At 44.0% G+C, this 23,696-nt stretch overlaps 1 protein-coding gene across 2 annotated transcripts in view; it reads right to left on the bottom strand.

Annotated features, from left to right (window-relative positions):
• kif26ab (kinesin family member 26Ab) overlaps positions 1–23,696 on the bottom strand; it is a 232,924-nt gene that overhangs the window by 45,763 nt on the left and 163,465 nt on the right. For both annotated transcript variants that reach the window (XM_068039023.1, XM_068039024.1), the window contains exons 6-7: positions 9,524–9,733; positions 9,291–9,384 (exon numbers count right to left, since the gene is read on the bottom strand). In XM_068039023.1, the coding sequence (XP_067895124.1) occupies positions 9,291–9,384; positions 9,524–9,733 (304 nt within the window). The remainder of the gene's footprint in view (positions 1–9,290; positions 9,385–9,523; positions 9,734–23,696) is intronic.

Below are 23,696 nucleotides of genomic sequence, written 5' to 3'. Positions count from 1 at the left end.
TTTTGAAGTGCAGTCAGTTACTATAATGTAGGAAATGCAGCAGTCAATTTGTACACAGAAAGGCCCACAAACATCAATTTGCTAATGACCAGATAATCGGTTTTGTGATGTTGATTGAGGGATAGATATTGGCCAGGACACCAGGAATAACTCCCCAGCTCTTCTTCGAAATAGTGTCATGGGATCTTTTACATCCACCGAAGAGGGTAGATAGGGCTTCAGTTTAACGTCTCATCCAAAAGAGGCAGTGAAAGGTCTTACCAATCCAATTTCCTACTGTTATTGTCATTCTGCACAATTTGGGTGGGATAGTGGAGGGAAATCGTTGCCTCAAAGAGAAAGTATATGTTTACATTTATAACAGGGGCTCAGCTCACTTTACATTAGGTTCAGTATGCTTGGATGTTCTGTTTTTGAGCTAGAATTGAAATCTTCATGATTTTAACCTGTAGACTACTACATCAAAGAGTTTATTGCCAAACAATAACTTAATATCCAGATTATTCCCAGAACCCTTAATAGGAATAACTGTAGAGCATTCATAAATCGCCTCGCTCACCTATATCGTACACACCAGGGGCCAGATTTTCAAAGGGTCACGAGGTCGCGACCCAGAGGGAATGCAACTTGAAAATTGCGGACCCGGAGGTCGTCTCCGAAACCCCCCTATGCCTCTGGAACAGTCCGAAATTTTCAATGTAAGGGACGGGGATCACCTCCAATTAAGGGCCTATTAAGCCCAAGAAGAGCTTGTTAAGAGGCCAGGTGGGGGTGCTACACTGCAATGTTCAAAGGCGATTCCAGCGAGCCTGACCAATTTGGTGCACGCTAGCTATCCGGCTCACAGCGGGCAGGGGTAAACTATTTCTGCACAATGAAATGTTTTGGACCCACAGAGATCTTGTGCCGGGCCAAGTGAAGGATTTTGTTTCATTCCAGAAGCACTGCCTCACCCCCATGCAGCTGCCAACTCTCTGCAGCAAGGCAGCAGCAGGCCCCATCACGTAATGCAGCTCAGGCATGGGGTCAGGTCCCAGAAATCATCCAGGCAGCGGGTTCCCCACCCCATTTTGTAAATTCAGCCCCAGATTTTTCAGACTATAGCTCCAGTCAGACTTACTGCTTTTATTTAATTCGTTCATGGGATGTGGGCATCGCTGGCTAGGCCAGCATTTATTGCCTATCCCTAATTGCCTTTGAGAAAGTGGTGGTGAACCACTGCATCCCTTGGGGTGTAAGTACACCCACAGTGCTGTTAGGAAGGGAGTGTCAGGATTTTGACCAAGCGACAGCGAAGTAACGGCGATATAGTTCCATGTCAGGATAGAGTGAGACTTGGAGGGGAACTTGCAGGTGGTTGTGTTCCCATGCATCTGCTGCCCTTGTCCTTCTCGGTGGTAGAGGGCGTGGGTTTGGAAGATGCTGTCAAAGAAAGGAGCCTTGATGCATTGCTGCAGTGCATCTTGCAGATGATACACACTGCTGCCACTGTGCATCAATGATGGAGGGAGTGAATATTGAAGGTGGTGGATGGGGTGCCAATCAAACAGGTTGCTTTGTCCTGGATAGTGTTGAGCTTCTTGAGTGTTGTTGGAGCTGCAGCCATCCAGGCAAGTGGCAAGTATTCCATCACACTCCTGACTTGTGCCTTGTAGATGATAGACAGGCTTTGGGGAGTCAGGAGGTGAGTTACTCGCCACAGAATTCCCAGCTTCTGACCTGCTCTTGCAGCCACTGCATTTATATGGCTACTCCAGTTCAGTTTCTGGTCAATAGTAACCACCAGAATGATGATAGTAGGGGATTCAGTGATGGTAATGCCACTGACAACAAGGGGTGATTGTTAGATTCTCTCTTGTTTGAGGTGATCATTGCCTGGCACTTGTGTGGTGCGAATGTTACTTTCCATTTATCAGCCCAAGCCTGGATGTTGTCCAGGTCTTGCTGCATCTGGACAAGTGCTGCTTCAGTATATGAGGAGTGGTGCTGAACATTGTGCAATCATCAGCAAACATCCCCATTTCTGATCTTATGATTGAAGGAAGATCATTGATGAAGCAGCTGAAGATGGTTGGGCCTAGGACACTACCCTGAGGAACTCCTGCAGTGATGTCCTGGAGCTGAGATGATTGACCTCCAACATCCAGAATAATCTTCCTTTGTGCTAGGTATGACTCCAACCAACAGAGAGTTTTCCTTTTGATTCCCATTGACTCCAGTTTTGTATGGGCTCCTTGATGCCATACTCGTCAAATGCTGCCTTGCTGTCAAGGGCAATCACTCTCACCTCACCTGTGGAGTTCAGCTCTTTTGTCCATGTTTGAACAAAGGCTGTAATGAGGTCAGGAGCTGAGTGGCCCTGGCGGAACCCAAACTGAGAGTCAGTGAGCAGGTTATTGCTGAGCAAGTGCCGCTTGATCGCACTGTCGACGACCCCTTCCATCACTTTGCTGATGATCAAAAATAGACTGATATGGCGGTAATTGGCCAGGTTGGATTTGTCCTGCTTTTTGTGTACAGGACATACTTGGGCAATTTTCAACATTGCCAGATAGATGCCAGTGTTGTAGCTGTACTGGAACAGCTTGGCTAGGGGTGCGGCTACTGCTGGAGCACAAGTCCTCAGTACTGTTGCAGAATGTTGGCAGGACCTATAGCCTTTGCAGTATCCAGTGCCTTCAGCAGTTTCTTGATATCACATGGATTGGCTGATGACTGACATCTGTGATGCTCGGGACCTCAGGAAGAGGCCAAGATGGATCATCCACTCAGTACTTCTGGCTGAAGATGGCTGCAATTGCTTCAGCCTTGTCTTTTGCACTGATGTGCTGGACTCCCACATCATTGAGGATGGGGAGATTTGTGGAGCCTCCTCCTCCTGTTAGTTGTTTAATTGAGCATCATCATTCATGACGAGATGTGACAGGACTGCAGAGCTTAGATCTAATCCATTGGTTGTGAGATCGCTTAGCCCTGTCTATCACATACTAACGTTGTTTGGTATGCAAGCTGTCCTGTGTTGTAGCTTCAACAGGCTGACACCTCATTTTGAGGTATGCCTGGTGCTGCAACTGGCATGCCCTCCCGCACTCTTCATTGAACCGGGGTTGGTCCCCTGGCTTGATGATAATGGTAGAGTGAAGGATATGTTGGGCCATGAGCTTACAGATTGTGATTGAATACAATTCTGCTGTTGCTGATGGCTCACATCGCCTCATGGATGCCCAGTTTTGAGTTGCTAGATCTGTTCGAAATCTATCACATTTAGCACGGTGGTAGTGCCACACAACACGATGGAGAGTATCCTCAATGTGAAGGCGGGACTTCGTCACCACAAGGACTGTGCGGTGGTCACTCCTACCAATACTGTCACGGACAGATGCATCTGCGACAGGTAGATTGATGAGGACGAGGTCAAGTAGGTTTTTCCCTCTTGTTTGTTCCCTCACCACCTGCCACAGACCAAGTCTAGCAGCTATGTCCTTTAGGACTCAGCCAGCTCGGTCAGTAGTGGTGCTACCGAGCCATTCTTGGTGATGGACATTGAAGTCCCCCATCCAGAGTGCATTCTGTGCCCTTGCTACCCATAGTGCTTCTTCCAATTGGTGTTCAACATGGAGAAGCACTGATTCATCAGCAGTGGGGGGGTGGTAGGTGATAATTAGCAGGAGGTTTCCTTGCCCATGTTTGACCTGAATCCATGAGACTTTATGGGTCAATGTTGAGGACTCCCAGGACAACTCCCTCCCACCTGTATACCAGTGTGCCGCCACCTCTGGTGGGTCTGTCCTGCCGGTGGGAGATGACATACGCTGGGATGGTGATGGTGGTACAGGGACATTGTCGATAACGTATGATTCCATGAATATGACTATGTCAGGCTGTTGCTTGACTAGACTGTGGGACAGCTCTCCCAATTTTGGAACAAGCCCCTAGATGTTAATAAGTAGAACTTTGCAGGGTTGACATGGCTAGGTTTGCCATTGTCGTTTCCTGTGCCTAGGTCGATGCCGGGTGGTCCGTCTAGTTTCATTCGTTTTCTTACGCTTTGTAGTGGTTTGATACAACTGAGTGGCTTGCTAGGCCATTTCAGAGGGCATTTAAGAATCAACCACATTACTGTGGGTCTGGAGTCGCATGTAGGCCAAACCAGGTAAGGACGGCAAGATTTCCTTCTCTAAAGGACATTAGTGAACCAGATGGGATTTTTACAACAATCGAGAATGGTTTCATGGTCACCATTAGACTTTAATTCCAGATTCATTAATTGAATTCAATTTCACCATCTGTCGCAGTGGGATTCGAACCCCTGTCCCCAGAGCATTAGCCTAGGCCTCTGCTGTACTAGTCCAATGACTCCCCATTATTCCCAATGGGTGGCCTAGTTGGACTCTTAGTTTAGATTTGGTAGCCGATTACTAATTATGTTGTTGGGGCTAATGAACAGAGACTGAAACTGATGCTATGGTCCCCTGTTCAGCTTGCCCAACCTAGATGAGCCTCAGGAGGGGTTGGCAGGTTTCCTAAATATCTTATAGGGGTCCTGCAAGTCATATAGGTGTGATGTTTACAGCCAGTTCATCATGAAATCTCCCATTAAGAGGAATTTGGCTAACCATTTCGGCATTAAGGAGGCTTTTCTTCAACAATGGACAACTAATAAGTTGGTCTGCAGATATTTGGTGACTTGTGTAAGAGTGTTGAGCTCTGGAACCAGCAATATGTGTTCTGCAGACTCATAAAATAATCACTGGTACTGTCCATAAAACTGCTCATGTTCACTGCAGCAGTGGTCGTCAAATTCCTTGCTGTTTCAGGGAAGTTGAAAACACTATACTAACAACAACTTGCATTTATATAGTGCCTTTAACATAGTAAAACGTCCCAATGCACTTCACAGGAATTATCAGACTAAGCTCGATGCTGAACCACTTAAGGAGATATGAGGACGGGTGACCAAAAGCTTGGTCAAAGCGGTAGATTTTAAGGAGCATCTTAAAGGAGGACAGAGTTGCAGAGAGGTTCAGGAAAGGAATTTTAGAGCTTAGGCTGAGACAACTGAAGTTTCAATGCTTCAGTTAAAAAAAAAAAGCCAAGCTTAATAATTTCAAGTTAATACTCTCCAAAGATAAAAAGAGATATCCAACTACTATGTGGAACTCAGAATGAGAGATGAACCATTTATCTATGTCTTGGGGTCAATTCCACATCCACTTTCTGAACAAAATGTAAACTATTTTTCCAGCGTTTCCTAGGCTCTTCCAATGAAGTTACAGCAGACAAGTGGGAGATCCCTACAGAAAGCCCCTCCCCCAGGTCCCTGAAATGGGAATGAGTCTCATTCCCAGGAGCTCGCAGCATGCCCCTGAATGAGCAAGCAAATGGCAAGTTAAATCAACCTGACACGCTTTTAAACATCCACTTGATTATAAATTTTCACAGGTCAAAAATGGACACAGTAGGACTTACTTTGCTGGGGAGGCTGCAACTGATCCGTGTGAATGGGCCAAACCTCATGTATGCATCACACATAGCCACTGGACACACTAATAGGAGCTCCTGGAAATAGCAGTTCTAGTGCACACTTTAAATTGATAATGTAACTTGGGCCCCAACCTGAATTTAACTCAAGAATCCCATGAGCCAACATTTAAATGTTTATGAGGACCTGCCAGTCTGCAGCAGGCAGTCTCAATGCTCCTGAAAACCTGGGTGCCAAAATGGTGGCTAGCGCAAATGCATTGGGAACACATCATCCAGAATCCCACCACCCTTTTAACCCCTCCACCTGCACAGCTTCCACTGGTCATCAGGGTTAGAACTGGGATTTGGTATATAGAAAATAACAAATGAAAAACATGTTTATGCATCATATTTTCATGTTTAAAAATTTGAACTTGAAAGCTCAGATATAGATTTAATTCCTTTGCATATTGAATTATTAATTCTACATATTTTGCATTTCTAGTATGTAACAACTTGCAGTTATATAGTGTTTTTAACATGGTATAAACATAGAAGAGGAAGAGGAAGAGGAATAATACACTCACGGTCACGGAGGATGTCATTTCTGACTTTGATTAGAGCCGTTTCAGTGCTGTGGCAGGGGCAGAAACCTGATTGGAGAAGTTCCAGCACAGAGTTCAGGAAAGGTGAGCACAGGTTTGCAAGTGACAAGGGCCTTGGTGAGGAAGGGGTAGTTGGTGATAAGGCTAGAGAGGGTGCGAGGGTGGTTTTTTTGAGGAGAGGTGACAATGATGGTGTTGAAAGGGAAGGGACAGTACCTGAAGAGAGAGAACCATTTCCAATGTCACCTAGCATGGAGCCAGGAAGACAGGTTGGGTGGTTAGTAGTTTAGTAGAAATTAGGTTGAGGAGACAGGATGTGGTTCTCATGGACATGTGAACTTGGAGAAGGTATGAGGAGAGATAGGAGAAAAACTGGAGAAACGTATGAGTTCAGGTCAAGGGATGGGGGAGATTTGCCAAAATAATCAAGCAGAAGGGTAGAATCTGCAGGGGGCAGCTGAATAAATGGTCTCAATCTAGGTGACAAAGTTGTTCATGAGCTCCTCACACTTGTTGGAAGGTGAAGGAGGTAAGGAAGAATTAGAATTAGAATTAGAACAGTACAGCGCAGTACAGGCCCTTCGGCCCTCGATGTTGCGCCGACCTGTGAAACCATCTGACCTACACTATTCCATTTTCATCCATATGTCTATCCAATGTCCACTTAAATGCCCTTAAAGTTGGCGAATCTACTACTGCTGCAGGCAGGGCGTTCCACGCCCTTACTACTCTCTGAGTAAAGAAACTACCTCTCACATCTGTCCTATATCTATCACCCCTCAACTTGAAGCTATGTCCCCTCGTGTTTGCCATCACCATCCGAGGAAAAAGACGCTCACTATCCACCCTATCTAACCCTCTGATTATCTTATATGTCTCTATTAAGTCACCTCTCCTCCTCCTTCTCTCCAACGAAAACAACCTCAAGTCCCTCAGCCTTTCCTCGTAAGACCTTCCCTCCATACCAGGCAACATCCTAGTAAATCTCCTCTGCACCCTTTCCATAGCTTCCACATCCTTCCTATAATGCGGTGACCAGAACTGCACGCAATACTCCAGGTGCGGTCTCACCAGAGTTTTGTACAGCTGCAGCATGACCTCGTGGCTCCGAAACTCGATCCCCCTACTAATAAAAGCTAACACACCAAATGCCTTCTTAACAGCCCTATTAACCTGGGTAGCAATCTTCAGGGATTTATGCACCTGGACACCAAGATCTCTCTGTTCATCTACACTACCAAGAATCTTCCCATTAGCCCAGTACTCTGCATTCCTGTTACTCCTTCCAAAGTGAATCACCTCACACTTTTCCGCATTAAACTCCATTTGCCATCTCTCAGCCCAGCTCTGCAGCCTATCTATGTCTCTCTGTACCCTACAACATCCTTCGGCACTATCCACAACTCCACCGACCTTAGTGTCATCTGCAAATTTACTAACCCACCCTTCTACACCCTCTTCCAGGTCATTTATAAAAATGACAAACAGCAGTGGCCCCAAAACAGATCCTTGCGGTACACCACTAGTAACTAAACTCCAGGATGAACATTTGCCATCAACCACCACCCTCTGTCTTCTTTCAGCTAGCCAATTTCTGATCCAAAGCTCTAAATCACCTTCAACCCCATACTTCCGTATTTTCTGCAATAGCCTACCGTGGGGAACCTTATCAAACGCCTTACTGAAATCCATATACACCACATCCACTGCTTTACCCTCACCCACCTGTTTGGTCACCTTCTCGAAAAACTCAATAAGGTTTATGAGGCACGACCTACCCGTCACAAAACCGTGCTGACTATCTCTAATGAACTTATTCTTTTCAAGATGATTATAAATCCTGTCTCTTATAACCTTTTCCAACATTTTACCCACAACCGAAGTAAGGCTCACAGGTCTATAATTACCAGGGCTGTCTCTACTCCCCTTCTTGAACAAGGGGACAACATTTGCTATCCTCCAGTCTTCCGGCACTATTCCTGTCGACAATGATGACATAAAGATCAAGGACAAAGGCTCTGCAATCTCCTCCCTAGCTTCCCAGAGAATCCTAGGATAAATCCCATCTGGCCCAGGGGACTTATCTATTTTCACACTTTCCAAAATTGATAACACCTCCTCCTTGTGAACCTCAATCCCATCTAGCCTAGTAGCCTGAATCTCAGTATTCTCAACAACATTTTCTTTCTCTATTGTAAATACTGACGCAAAATATTCATTTAACACTTCCCCTATCTCCTCTGATTCCACACACAACTTCCCACTACTATCCTTGATTGGCCCTAATCTAACTCTAGTCATTCTTTTATTCCTGATATACCTATAGAAAGCCTTAGGGTTTTCCCTGATCCCATCCACCAATGACTTCTCGTGTCCTCTCCTTGCTCTTCTTAGCTCTCCCTTTAGATCCTTCCTGGCTAGCTTGTAGCTCTCAAGCGCCCTAACTGAGCCTTCACGTCTCATCCTAACATAAGCCTTCTTCTTCCTCTTGACAAGCTCTTCAACTTCTTTAGTAAACCAGGGGTGTAAGGTGACAGTTGGTTATGAAGAAAGGATGCTGGGGTTATCTTCGTTTTCTAGGATGACCTTGAAGGGTCGTTTTTGCAGGGAACAGGGAGGCCCAACAGCACGTGATGTGGTCACGACCCAGATGTGCTCAGGTCTGCGTCTTTTGGACTTGAGGGAGCAAAGATGGGCCCTGTACCGAGGGAATAACCAGGAAAGAAGACAGTAAAGGTTTCACTGAGGATGAGGACATCAAATGTGGAGGCGAAGGAGTGGTATTGACAGCTGCAGAAGTATTATGAAGAATGGAGAGCAAAAGGCTTGGAAATTATGAGTTTGAAACTGTGGTTGTAATTGACTTGGGACAAGACTTTTTTTCCGGTGGCAGACACAAAAGGAGTGAGGTTAGAAGGGAAAAGGGTGGTAGGTGGTAAATGATACCAGGGAGTAATCTTAATAGCTGAAAGGAAAGCTTTATTAATATATTTTATAATGCAGCACATGGCAAAAATGGAAAATCTAATTTTGACTTTAAATCTTCTTTCAGTCTTAACAATTTAAGAAATGATTTAGAAACAGAAATCAGTAAGTCTACAAAGTAATTGAAAAGGAAATTCTAATCTAGTCACATGCTATCAGGTTTATTGTTGCAAAAGCTGACAGCATGTCATTACCAGTCTGACATTGTAATTAACAGTAACAAATTTTGGAACTCACCAAGCTTGACATGACCAAAGCAAAATATGCAGCCATCTGCGCCATTCACAACAGACTGAATGACTTCTGCCACTGTTCCTGAGCAGACCTCTGCCTAGGAATGTTAAGACAAGTAAATAAAACACATTAACTGATTGTTGTGTACGCTTAAATGAAAGTAGAAATTAATATAACCACTAATACAAGCCGATAATAGGATTTAATTTAACAATTGATTTTTTTCTTCTACTCACTTGTGAGGCATCTTGGGTAAAGACTGCATCAAATGCAAACATTTTTGGAGCAGCAACAGCTGTTCGTCTGTGGGCAGAACTAAAATGACCGCTCACTGAGGGGTCATAAAGGGTTATTTGTTTTTTGCGAGAGTCTACTTTCAGGAAAGACATTGACTCTGATGTATCATTTGTTCCTTGGGAAGGACAAATCCGTACCATTACCTTCACCTGAAAGGAAACAACAATAACTACTTTAATTCACAAAATCAGCTTTGAACAATAAATTTGCTTTGCTGTTCTCTTTATAGGCAGATCCAGGAACACAAATATTCCAACAGTTCAACACCATTCTCCTTAAAGATCTGAATTATAAAACATGAAATTCAGATAATGGACTAGCATGCGGTGAGCTCACCACACATGATTGGGGTAGTGCTTTTAAATCCCAAATGCACGGGCAGGCAATTTCAACTACTTCATGTGCAACAAGTGCTTTATACTTCATGTAATGAAAACATGATACACAGTTGGGTAAGTGTGCTTAGTTACTAATTCTGTCCTATTTTCTCTCTTCACAGAGCATGAAGAAGAAAGACAGTGATCTTCCAGCACAACTGAACAGCATTCACCACAACACGAAGCATCATAAGTAGCACATGAATCATTCACAGCCCAGATACACTCACTTCACAGCCATTGTGCAGTGATGCAGATGAAACATTACAAAATAGGGGCACAGGTGATGAAGGGGACACAGTCGAGATGGTTGCTAAGGGGACAGCACGTGAAGAGTGGAGTAACATATGCTGAATGCCCCTTTTGAGTTGCCGCAGAATACACACATCGTGCCTGTTTTTCAATCGTGGATGTTAGAACTTTTGCACAATATAGAGAAGACACTTGCATCCGTAGTCTGCCATGAAAAAGGAGGAATATTAGTCGTAACTACAATCTGACTGCTTAAGCAGGTTATAGACACAGAAGCAGAACTACCTCTTATAAATGGTGTCACCACTGCTGTGGATGCTTTGAAGCAACCAAGGCTGACTTTAACTCTCTTAAACTGTATATAATTAACAGGGTGGGATTGAAAGACCTCATCCACATGCATCATACAATACTCAAACTGATCATTGAACCTCACATTGAGACAGCCTCTGTCTGTGGCATGTGCACAGAAGCACAAGAACAGTTAAGCAACAATAATGACAGCAGTAGATTTGACCCACTATGTAACCTTCTTACAACACAGTAAACACATAGCATCTACAACACAGGAAATTCTAACCACCATTGCAGCATAGATATAAAAATCCCAGGCTGCCCACCATTTAATCACCATGGCTATAGAAAAGTAGGCCCTCAGCCAGGGGAGCACTAAAGAGCAAGACACATGGACACGCAGCACATAAAATTTAACAAATCACCAGGGTACTTTTAAAAAAACTCAGAAAACAATTGAAAACTCACCACAAACATTGAAAAACCACATGCAGTCAGTCACTACATTATATTCTGTCACTTGTAATGCACCTTGCAGTCTCACCATTAGAGAACAGATAATTGTTCCAAATGTAAGCACCATAAAACTAATAAATTAATAGCACTTGTCTGATTCTATTTTACATATCTACAAAGTTATAGTGGATAATTGTAGAACTCACTGGAAGCTCTGACCAATGAGTATGTCCCACACTTGTTCCCTAACTGCAGTGGTTCACCTTGATCTTCCATATCTTGCTAATTCTCCTCATTGAAGTCCATGGTGAAGCATCTGTTCAGGGTAATATTGTGCAGCAGGCAGCACAATGGTAAATGCAGCTTAATGATGTAGCGGGGCATAAATTTAAGATAAGGGGCAGGAGGTTTAGAGGGGATTTGAGGAAAAGTTTTTTCACCCAGAGAGTGGTTGGAATCTGGAACACACTGCCTGAGGGGGTGGTAGAGGCAGGAACCCTCACAACATTTAACAAGTATTTAGATGAGCACTTGAAGCGCCATAGCATACAAGGCTACGGGCCAAGTGCTGGAAAATGAGATTAGAATAGATAGGTGCTTGATGGCCAGCACAGACATGATGGGCCGAAGTGCCTGTTTCTGTGCTGTATAACTCTATGACTCTATAACATTGAAATGGTTCCCCCCAACCAACGTAAGCATCTGAAATGTTGGTTTAACATCTCACATGGAGTATAAATGTTGGCAGGGACTGGTTGGGCCAAATGGCCTGTTTCTGTGTTGTATACTCTATGTAAGCACAAGTACTGGTGGTGTTTTAAAACTAAATTTATTTATACCAATCATTTACAGAAGAAAAGAGACTTGGCAGATCTCTGAAGCTAGCCTTGAGAGATTTTACTTTCACCAATTTCACACAGATGGAAATGATTATCTCTCTCTAACCTCCCCTTCCCATAGAGAAAACAGACATGCAATAAATTGCTGAGAACCTACAATTAATATGTAAACAAAGAGCAGATGAAGGACATCAATATCACTCAAGTGTCTAGTGCACTCCACGCTTTCAACACTACCTGCACGCAGCATCTGTGTCTTATCCCAGGGAAAGCTTTCTACTTTTAGTATTGACACCAATGTAAAAAGGCAGACCTAGAAACTAAACAAACCTTAAAATAAATGAAACAGCTACTGTGAATGAATAAGAACCTTGGAAGTGACAGATTCAAGGTTATCTCCCCTCATAAAAACTGAATGAGGCCAGTCCAATAATTCACAGCATTTTGCACAAGTACAGAGTTGTTCCAAGATGAATGGAACTATTAGTCCATAAACAGAAATGCAATTCCAATTTATCCAATTAAATCCATTTTAATTTTAATTTATTTTGCTGATGTATTATGGTATAGTCCTGGCTAAAATTAGTGAGCTTGTGATGCTCTACACTAAGGATTTTCTTTCATCTATTTTTGGTACATTTCTGATGTAGTCACTACAAACAACTTATCATTAACTGTTGGAAACTGATAAGGAATTCAATCTTGCGCAATAACGATCAACATTTTGAAACCATAATTATTATGCCTCCCACATGCACCTCGATAACAACCACCGACCACTCTGATAATAGGTTCATTTTGTCTGGTACCCAGAAGGATTAAGTTCTTGTACATTCTGCAGTCAGACAATAAGCTTGTTACATAGCTACTCTCAGACCTTCAAACTGGGACTTTTTAGCAAGGAAAGTATTATACTTAATTAACCTTAAATTAGTACTGCTGTGAATTCCACTGATGAGATCCAACATTATTGCACCACAGTGTAAAATCATATTATGTAGGTCTCAGTTTAGAGGCAATTTTACTGTGCACTTAATTGGAACTGATAGTTGTGTATGACTTTACAAATTAATTTGGTCTTTCATCTCAATCTCGCATTTACACATTCATTGCTTGTGTACACAGCAACTTTCAGGGCAAGATTCTGTTTTAATTTTTCTGAAGATGATAAATAATTTCACCATGATACACTCCACTAAGAGTTTAGCAATGACATAGAAGAGTAATCGGTACTTAATTTGTAGGTTTTTGCAGTTGCATTGGGTTCAACAATCAGCCACTGTGGAGAGAATATAGATTATTAATTTACAGTGAAATAAATTGTGCGGCAATAATCACTGTCATAACCATTTTACTTTTGCAGTGTATTCAGAATTGCATGACACCACACTGAACCATTTGTGGTCTGTGTCTGTACTACCATTGTTCTCCTATTACACGAGTAACAAATTAATAGGAATTCAAAATTAAAAAGAATATTTGCTTATACTATAAATCTGTACCAATCTTCTGCTAGATTTCCTTCCTACTGGGCAATTTCTAAATGTCCAACTCCACTTTTTTGCTTCTAAGTAGCTGTTTGTGAGCTTCCGCAATGGCTCAGAGATAAACCATGAGATCATAAAAAACACCAGCCATGAGAATCTCAAGACAGGGGCAGTGGAAGGGCACCACAATTGTGCTCTGGAATGAGAGAGAAAGTTAGTTAATCAGGCCGTCTGCTCCTGATCACCACCACAGTGACCACTACTAAAAGTGCACTTGTGTGGACTGAAGGTAAGGGCTAGATCACGCTCAGCTGTGATGTCCTCCACTGTCACTACTCACTATCAAGTCTAGCATATGATTAATGGCCACTGGGTTGACATATATCAGTGCATTTGGCACCCAGCAAATCATCCAAGGAGATTAAGGACCAAATAAGAAGACAATGACGGGAAAGAAATCTGGAGAGGATATTGATGTGATGGAAACCACAGCAGCCAAATGAAAGCATATTAATTTTGTCATATGGAATGCTACTTGACTTTTTACTGGACATTGAACATAACTTATTTAAAAAGACCACAGAGCTGAATGGCTGAAAACATGGTTGCATATTTGCATTCCGAGAGACAGTTGCATAGAGAGACAATGGGAGCGCTCCCTGATTCAATTAGCGAGATGGGTTCTGTCAATAGTGATGATCAAAGATGTTGAGAGCCATTGACATTGTAAGAGACAAACCTCCACCACCCCGCCCTGCACCTCCCCCACCACAACCCTCCCCCCCACCTCCCACTGAGTGTGACTGGAGAACTTTTGAAATCAACAATCCTCCCCAGAAGATGCTGTTTCAAACAAAGAGCTGGTCACATGCCTTACCTGCTGGCCAAACTGGGAACTGTTTGAATTGTGCCTCACAGAAAGGTTTGGGGCAGACTGCAATTTGAAGACCAAACAGAAGGAAGATTCCTCTCTCTCTCTCTGTCCCTCAAGCAAAGTCCCAGGGACCCAAGGAAGCAGCTTAAGCCTCAAGACAGAGGACCTCTTCAGCCTTCTGGTACCAGAGAAACAAGTTTGAAAGTGTACACTGGTCCCCAACGGGAACTGCAAGACTTCAACTCCAATCAAGGGCTTTACAATAAAACTAAAGACAGTAACTGAATTCCATTTACTACTCCACATCCCCCCCCCTTTATTCTTTCGCCCCCTCTGTATTTATTAGTGTGTGTGTTTATCTCGTATGCATGCTAGCATGATTGCATCCCATATTTTAGTCATTTTAACTGAGTTAGAGTGATAAGGTTAATAAGCTTACATCTTTCTTGTTTATACCTAATAAATCCTGTCTGATTGGTTCATTTACAATTACAATTAGAGAGCAGTGAGCAAGGACCCACTGAGGGGTTAAACTAAAAACACTGCATTTTAAAAGTTAAACCCTGCTACGGCCAAATCAGGAATGGGGCAAGAGTGGACCCTGAGACCCCCTTCCTCACCCAGTTGTAACACTGAAGAAAAATTAGCTATTTGTCTTTTCATTTCATTTAACTTGAATCCTGCATTTTTCACTACCTTTGTAATAACTATGATTTTTAACACTTTACTTATGTAGCAATATAAACCTTCAGAGTGGGAATATTTCAGGGAAAAGGACAGAAGTTTGGTGCCAGCTAAGGAGTCTAGCTTAATAACTCCCACCCATTCCTTTTACTGATGACTATGCCATTATAAGAGTCAAGAAAGCTTTATCTGTAACATTAGTCCAGTACAGAAAATAAGGAAATCAAAAGTAAAAAGGTTGTATTGAATAAAATCAGAAGGCAAACCATCACTAGAGATAGAAAATGTAACATTTAGAGTGACAATGAAAAAGGAAGAAAAAGCATTTTGTTTTGGTGCAAAACCTTTGCACTCTTATTAGTTTGCTGGATATAACTATTATATAGATTAAAAGGTGTATTTTTTTTTTCAAGGTAAAGAGTGTTCTCCATCCCGAATAGTGCATACGTGCTCTATGTGGTGATCACTGAGCCATACAGGCCTAATTTTGATCTTGGGACCGTGTTAAGTGCATTGAACTCAGCATCCTAAAGAATAAAACAAATCAGCCATGTCTGATCCTGATCACTATCCAAAGAACCCTGCCAAATGTGCACATGTAGACATCAGGAAAGGACAGCATCAGGATTGGTTGTGATGTCCACATTTGAACAGGACCAGGGGTCACAGACTAAGGATAAGGGGTAAGCCATTTAGGACTAAGATGAGGAGGGATTTCTTCACCCGGAGAGTGGTCAACCTGTGGAATTCTCTACCACAGAAAGCAGCTGAAATCCTTAAATATATTCAAGAAAGAGTTAGATATAGTTCTTAGGGCTAAAGGGATCAAGGGATACAGGGAGAAAGGGGGAACAGGATACTGAGTTTGGATGATCAGCCATGATCGTATTGAATGGCATAGCAGGCTCGAAGGGCTGAATGGCCTACTCCTGCTCCTATTTTTCTATGTTCCTATGAACAGCATACCCGCACGCAAGAGTTCTTGCTCATTCTAAAGAGTAGTCACATATTGAGGCACCTGTTGAATCATAGTCTACTGTGCTTTACTTACTTCAACAAAGAAGGTATAAAGGAAGAAAAATCAAAGGGAAAATTTGAAGAGAAAAGAAAAAGATAAAATGGCTTCCTTATGATAGAAAACTTCAGGGGAAGTTGAGCACAAGAATTCTCCGAACACTGTATGGGCAATCTTCAACATCTACCTGAAATGGGCAGGAAGTCAATTGAGCAGCGTCAGGAGACCCCAATTCATTTTTTGTCAAACCGCATTTGAATCCCACCATCAAGCTGCAGGCACCAGCCGGGTACCCACTGCAGACTATCTGTAGTGGGAGGGCAGAAAATCAACCAGCCGCCACGCTGAACCAGCTGGCCGGTTGCGTCTGAGAGGGGAGGGGGGAGCCAATCTTGGAGAAGGGATCACACACGAGCCGGCAGCCAGCATTAATTTTGTGGAGCCAGGAGATGTCTTCCTGCTCCTTCTGCTCCTGGCTCCACAAACATTCTCCCAAATGTTTTTTGGGTGATTCCTTGAAAGGCTATCAATGATCCCTTTAAGCAACACTGGTTAGGCTGCTCAACACCTGGTACAAATGTGTGTCCGGCATAAAAGGTTGTCAACTCTCCAAGATTGTCCTGGATCTCCATGAATTAAGGATAATTTCCCGGACACTGCTGTAAGCAACCCTGGAGAAACATCGTAGGGAAATTAAATGTATTTTTTTTTCATTTTCTTATAACATTTTCATTTATTAGTTATAGAAATATTGCAGATGAGGAATAAAGGCTGTTTGACTGATACTTCCAGTTGCTATGGGGAAGTGGTGTGCAATAAGGACAAATGTGTCAGGTGACCAAGAGGGGGCACCGTGGGGGCAGGCTGGTTGGAGGTGTGAAACCTCCAGCAATACAGGGTTGGCAACACCAGCTCTGTTCATTTGTCCCTGAAAATTGCAAACAAAGTCTTACAAGCAGCATGGGAATCCAATTCACATATTTTAGCAACCTCCTGATGGAGATAGGTGGGGTGCTACTTGTTCATTTCCATGCCCAACTGATGATGGCATCAGGCAGGCCCTGGGCATCAGTGGGGTGGCCAAGGTGCCCCAGCGTCAATTGCCAGTGCCCATTTTACAAGCAAGAAATGGGCATCCAGAATTTGAAAATCGCTCTGTGATTTTATCACAGCCAGAAAGTACTGCTGAAAATGGAAAAATGGTGGTATCTATGAAATATTAGTTACTAGAATTCTCCATTACAGAGAGCCCTTAGCAGAGGATTAGGTTTTTGAACAAAATGTTTAACGATTATCACTATAATGCTTTAGCTGAAGTTTCATTCCCAATTAAGTCAAACAATTCTCTCAAACCAGAAAATGCCAGACTCAAAGCCCCGTCCTGCTGAGTTAGCTGATCTTTGCCTGGGCAACAGTTAATATGATACAATCAGCCTCTGCACTCCATTCCTATTCAGTGTACAATGACCCCATCTGGAAATTGCTCAATGTGAATATTTGGTGAAAACAGAGTCGGGTACGTTGTGATACCTTTGAAGATCAAAGAACCTTCTGAAGTTTGTTAGACAGGTTCACACACAAGAATAGCATTTTGGATGAGGTACTGGTTAGTGGTCTGTCTCTATTGAGGTATATCTCTGGCTTCAAAAGAGGGAGAAACATTGGAAAATATATACGTTAAAATCTTTAATAGCAAAGTCTACCTTTTGGACTATTGTTTCATCGCTTTGAGTTCCTCCATTTTGTCATTATTGATTTACTGACCTTCTTCAGCTTCTCTATTATTTCTCTATCTTTCTGTTCTTGGTTGCATGATCATTATTTGTGGGGAATGCATAGGAATAGGTCTTCCCTTTACCCTAGTTCTGCAGGTCTGTCAAACTTCCTTCTAGGTTCTCCTGCCCAGCTCTGCTATGAGCCACATGTTCATATGAGACTTCCATTTCTAGCCACTCAGAATAGGTGGTTTCATTACTGATTCAAAATTTGTAAACGCAGCATCTACTTTCTACTCTGCTGATATGTAAAACACGACAACTCCCAGAATTACTTGCCTCGTGCAGTGGAGAGGCAGAAACTGGATCCAAAAGATACCACCCCTCTGGTGATAGGATGAAGTCTTTCACTTTAGATGTAATCAGGATATACAGCAAAGATGAGGAGAGAGAGACAGAGAAATAAATGGAAGGCCATCATTGTGTTTTTTTTAAGTTAAATAAGACAAGTCAAATATAAACTTCAGCTCAGAGTTTTGGGGTCTGATTTTTCTTCCGGGGTCGGGAAATGGATGTCACGGCATCCGGGTGCCGATCCTGCTCCCACTCCCGGGGAAAGCAGTCACAGCCCCCTATCGACTTCCACGGAGGTGAACTGAGAGCGGGTTAGGCAGCCAATTAGTGCTGCTGATTTTGAGATTTACTCATGCAGCAGGAAAGGCAGAGGGCTGGAACCCAGTGCAGGGCTGCTCCTCAATTTGCTGATGCCGACCTGGAAGCCCTCCTCTAGGCAGTGAGGGAGAAGGAGGTGGTTCTCTTCCAAGAGGGTGGCAGGAGAAGGCCAAGCAGGCCTGGACCGAGGTGGCAGAGACCATGATAAGACAGAGTGTAGTCCGGAGGAACTGGGTCCAGTGCAGGAAGAGGTTCAATGGCCTTATTTGCTCTGACAAGGTGAGTGCAACCCCAGTCCCTCAGGACAGGTCTCTGGGAATTTAACCTCCAGCAGACACTTCAACTGAGGAGCCCGAGGACACATGCTGCTCCTGAACATGGGAGGGTACTTACTGACCCCTCAGCAAGCCTCAGAGTCCTAGCACTGTTGAGGACCTGGCAGCATTAATATCTGCAACTTCCTATGTCTTCTGCTCTCAAAGGCTAGTTCTCATGATCTCTTGTGTCTCCCACAGGTTCTGACGTCAAAGCACAAAGACTGATTTCTGTACCGTCACATCTTACAAGCGCACCCTCCCCCACATCAGATACAGTCACCTCAGTGGGTCCACGCACACGCATAGATAGGGTGGCACTGGGTGAGCAGCATATAACGAACGTACAGGAGGAGGTGATAAGAAGCAGAGATAGCTGGATGGAGGACAGACACAGTCCTGCTCAGCTGGGCACAGATACAGGGCCTCGGGAGTCACAAGGAAGACTTAGACCAGCAGCAACAGATATGTTCCCACATGTCAGAGCTCGCTGAGGCAGTGCAGGGTCACGGTCTAAGAATGGAGGAGTCCATTCAGCTCATGTGCACCACCATAGGTCAGGGTTTTGAGCGCATGAGCTCCTCCATAGAGGGGCCAACCTCAAGGAGAGTCATATACAGCAGCACACAAAGTGCATGCAGGAACTACTGTTCACAGAATACATGCCACACCGTTTAGCCTGGACCGGTCAGTGTCACTGATGGTGCAAAGATGTTAAAAGGATGCCAGTTGCTCCCCAATTGGTACTCCCCTCCAGCCATCTGAAGTACCAGGCCAAGTGCTGAGGCAGTCACTGAGGAGGATGAGGTTCCACATCTCATTGACCGCCATTACGTCAGCAGCCTCCTTGGCCCCTCTGAGCTAGAGACTATCTGTGCAGCAGGGCCCAGTGACAGAGGCTGCCCCTGCAATGACACCAATGCAGCAACCTTCAGAGGTGTCCCCACTGGCACCTCCACAATGAAGAGGACCACCATGTGCTTCTCAGCCGCAAGCAGAGACAAGTGAGCAGGCTCCCTCCACCTCATCTGATGCAACAAGGGGAGCACTGCGTAGAAGTGGTCAAGAGTGGAGGCCACCGCGTCGGGCAGAGCTCTGAGTGGTCACTGGTGTTTCTTTTACCTGTAACCATGCACTTTGTCTTTGCGCACCATGTAAATGTTGATCCATGAAGCCAGACATGTGAGCTTCCTTTTATTAATGGTGGGACAAGAAAAGAGGGATGAAGTGGCGAAGGGGAGCAATGGTCCATGAATGGTGACAGTGAAACCTCTGAGCAAATGTGCATCCTTCATTGGCAGTAAGAGTTGAGCTGTTCCAGTCCGCGTCTTCAGTGTTCTCATAAGCAGCTCGAAGTGAGTTCCATACCATGCCATTCCACGTGGATTAGAGGAGCTCAGCTGAAAGGAGCCTGAATCAGATGATCCCTGACAATGATGGCATCCTGAGGAGACGCTCAAGCCCCGTGCCAGCCCGGCCACCAACCTGTGCAGTCAGGGCACCTGTGTTCTGCATCCTCCTCCTCCTCCTTTTCCTGCTCCTGCTTCCCCTCTTCCTCTGGTGAGCTGTATCCATCCAGTGCGTAACCCTCTTCCAGGTCCACACCTCTCTAAAAAGCCATGTTATAGACAGCACAGCAGATCACCATAATGCTCGAGACTCTTGCAGGAACGTACTGCAGGGCACCACCCGATTGGTCCAGGCACCGGAACCGCATGTTCAGAAGCCCGATAGTCTGCTCAATGGTTGTCCCAGTGAGCAGATGGCTTCGGTTGCATCATTCCTGTGGATCTGTCTCAGGGTGTCTTAGAGAGGCGAGTAGCCATTTCTTCAAGGGAGATCCCTTGTCCCGTCGCATCCATCCACATCGTTAGTGAGGTGAAATAAAGATCTACAAAACCCTGGACAGGGGGAAAATGAAGGAGTCATGGCAGCTGCCAGGAAAGTGAGCGCACACATACAGGAAGTTCTTATTGTGGCCACAGACCAGTTGAATGTTGAGGGAGCGGAAGCCCTTCCTGTTGAAGAATCTCACTGGCCACTCACTCGACGCCTTGATGGCCACATGGGTGCTATCAATTCCTATTCCCCCTGCGCCAGGGGGAATCCAGTGATGGAGGACAAACCCACTCCGTCTGTGCCTGCAAGGCCCCATCTGTCTGGAATTGAATGTTCTGTCCAGCTCACGCAAATAGGGCATCAGTGACCTGCGTGATGCAGTGGTGTGCAGCTGTTTGAGAGATGCCACCAAGGTCTGTAGCTGATCCTTGGAAGGAACTGGAGGCGAAGAAGTTAAAGACAGAAGTGACTTTGATGGCTACTGGCAGGGCATGACAAGCAATATTATCAGGTGTGAGGTCTTCGATTGCAAAGGCATAGTCTCTGTGACCATCTGCCTGGAGAGTCACAGTCTCCTGTGACACTGGTTCTCCGGCTTGTCTGGGTAGCTCCATCTTCAGTGATAGAGCCTATGCTGAGGGTATGACCTTCCTGCCTCTCATCCCTCTCCTCTGCCCTCCTCATGCCTGGGGCTCTGCCCTTCCTATGGAGGATGTTGCTCCTCATCACCACTGTATCCAAAATCAGAGAGTTATGCTCACGTTGCCAGCTGCTGCTTTCCTTGCCCTCAGGTGGCATCTCAATTGTGTCTAGAAGCCTCGTGCCCTCCTCTTATGCCCCCAGGATGCCGGGGGGGGGGGGGGGGGTGACGGACCCCTGCACTGCCCAAGCACTTGGTGACCACTCTCCCTGCAAGCTGTGCAGACCCTGAAGGCACCTGTGTGTCAATGGCAGAGTGCCCCCCATCAGCCGTTCTCCCTCTTATGTGGCCAGCTAATTTGTTGGGGCAGCCATGCCTGGCTCCCTGCTGTGCTGCTGCCTCCACACACCTAGCCTGCTCCTGACCCAGTGTGCAGCCTGTGCACCCCCACCAAAATCTCAGCATGTCCCTCAACAGGTTTTCAGGGCTGGCCTCCCCCTGCCCTGATGAAACTCACTAGCAGCGGGAACGGCAACAGGAAACTGGCATGGCAGCCGGCACCGGTATTTTCATCATCCTGCTTCCATTCCCACCCCTCGCGGGACCTAACAATCCAGTCCTTGGTATCTGTATGAGAGGAAATTAATTGTTGCAAACCAATTACAAAGAACTAAAACAGTGATGGTATAATAAGGCCCAATAACAAAAAAAAATGCATGGTATTGATAACACACAATTAAGATGTTAACTTGTTGATGCGTGTGCTGTTTTCCCTTTTATTTAAATTATTTCTTCAGCTATGGTGAAATCTTGTAAGATCACCTTTAACATGTGGAACTTTAGTGAAGCTAAACAATGTTGGGCTGGATTTTGCATACCACTGACCTCGAAGAAAGCAACCCACAAAGATCTACCGATCTCTGTGGTGTGGATTCCTCCTTTCTGATGGCACTTTAAATCTGGCACCAAGTCAAGGGGCTCTCCAGGTGTCCATCAGCAGTGATGACAGCAAGCAGGGTATATTGAAATATTCTCCCCAACAGCAAACCAGGAAATTAAAAGCACTAATTATCCTTCACTTCTAAATTAAAATTTTAAACAGCAAAATAAATGAATTATGATTGGATTAAGAGAAGCTAAAACATCACATTTTAAAAATTGTATTATATTAAAAATGAGAATTATTTTATCTTAATGAAGAAATCTGACATTTTACAAATATAAAATTAGTTTTTCAGGGCCAGTGAAGGTGTTTGGCAGTATTTTTGACATTAGTGCACTGTTAAAAATCCAGTTACACCTCATTCAACATGCTGTAACTTTTTCAAGGGTTTTTACAAAGAGACTAACAGTGTAAAAGTGGAAGTTTTCATCAATTCACTGATTACTTAGGGATTATACTCTAGAGGGGACTTCAACAGTGTATCCTCTGAAGGAGCATAGAATCATTGACAGCAACTTCTGGATTTCCACGTTATTCTTCACATGTGCAGAATCCCAAAGTTGTTATTCGTTTCAGTAGAATAATGACGGAAAATGCTAACCATTTCATCAAGATTACCACCACAAAATCTGGGCTATTGAAACAAATTCTTAGCATCATCACGTATTGCATTGTAATTCTGTTGTCAGTCTGTGTATCTGCTGCGAGAACATTTTATTTCACACACCCTTGTGCATTTATATTTAAAGGCCCCTCACGTTGCTCCTCACTTCTACTTTCAGCTTACAGTAATGTATTTTAATGATTGTCTGATGGATTCTAAACAAGCATGCAGTATGATATTCGTTATGGTGTTGCATGACCCAAATATCCTCCAGGCCATCTTACTTGTCCTAAAAGAATCAATACTTGATTAACCCAAAATGTTGCCTCAGTAGTAAGAAAGGCAAATAAGTTGCAGACTTCCAGGAAACATTACAATTTGATCAATCCTCCAATTAAAAGGTGGGTGCCTTTGACAAATTGACTTTGGTTGGTTGTTTGGATCATAAATAATATCAACAACAAACATCAAAGCCACAATAATATCCCAAGAATATTGTCGCCTGAGCCCTGATGTAAATATTGTATTGCAAAATGCAGCACTACAAGAACTCAGTCACAAAAGCATAGCTTTAGTATGGGTTTTACTTCAAAAACTGTTCAGCTGAGATGCTGCACCAATAAGAGCTATATCATCAGCAGTTGACTGGCAACATAGATATCAAAGGGATGAAGTCAGCCACTTCTGACATCACCCTCGTGTCATTTGTCTATCATTGTGAAATTATAGGTTGAAAGGACAATCATCTGTGATCTGTATACTGTTATCATTGATCAAAGTTGTCTCCAGTGTAACTGTGATGCAAACAAAGCAGTCCTGTTCCTTATCTCTGTAGTACGCTCAATTAAATTATATCAGAGTGAGTTTAGGTGTGAGTACAAATTCAGGTATAGTTGAGTACCTGAATAATTGCACCCTAAATAGAAAGCCCCATTCTCCAATTCTGTTATACACTTGTTTTATATGGCAGCATGTTGTTGGTCAAGCTACAGTGTTTAAATAAGTAATAATTTCTTTCATGTGAGTTGAAATCATTAAACTGCATAAGCCTCTTTCCTGTTCTCACATGCACTATTTCTGACACCAACCAGGTTATAAAAAAGCTAT

The sequence above is a fragment of the Heterodontus francisci genome, chromosome 9 (genome assembly GCF_036365525.1).
Source record: "Heterodontus francisci isolate sHetFra1 chromosome 9, sHetFra1.hap1, whole genome shotgun sequence".
In the NCBI taxonomy this organism is placed as follows: Eukaryota; Metazoa; Chordata; class Chondrichthyes; order Heterodontiformes; family Heterodontidae; genus Heterodontus; species Heterodontus francisci.
This window is presented reverse-complemented; position numbering and strand designations above follow the sequence as displayed.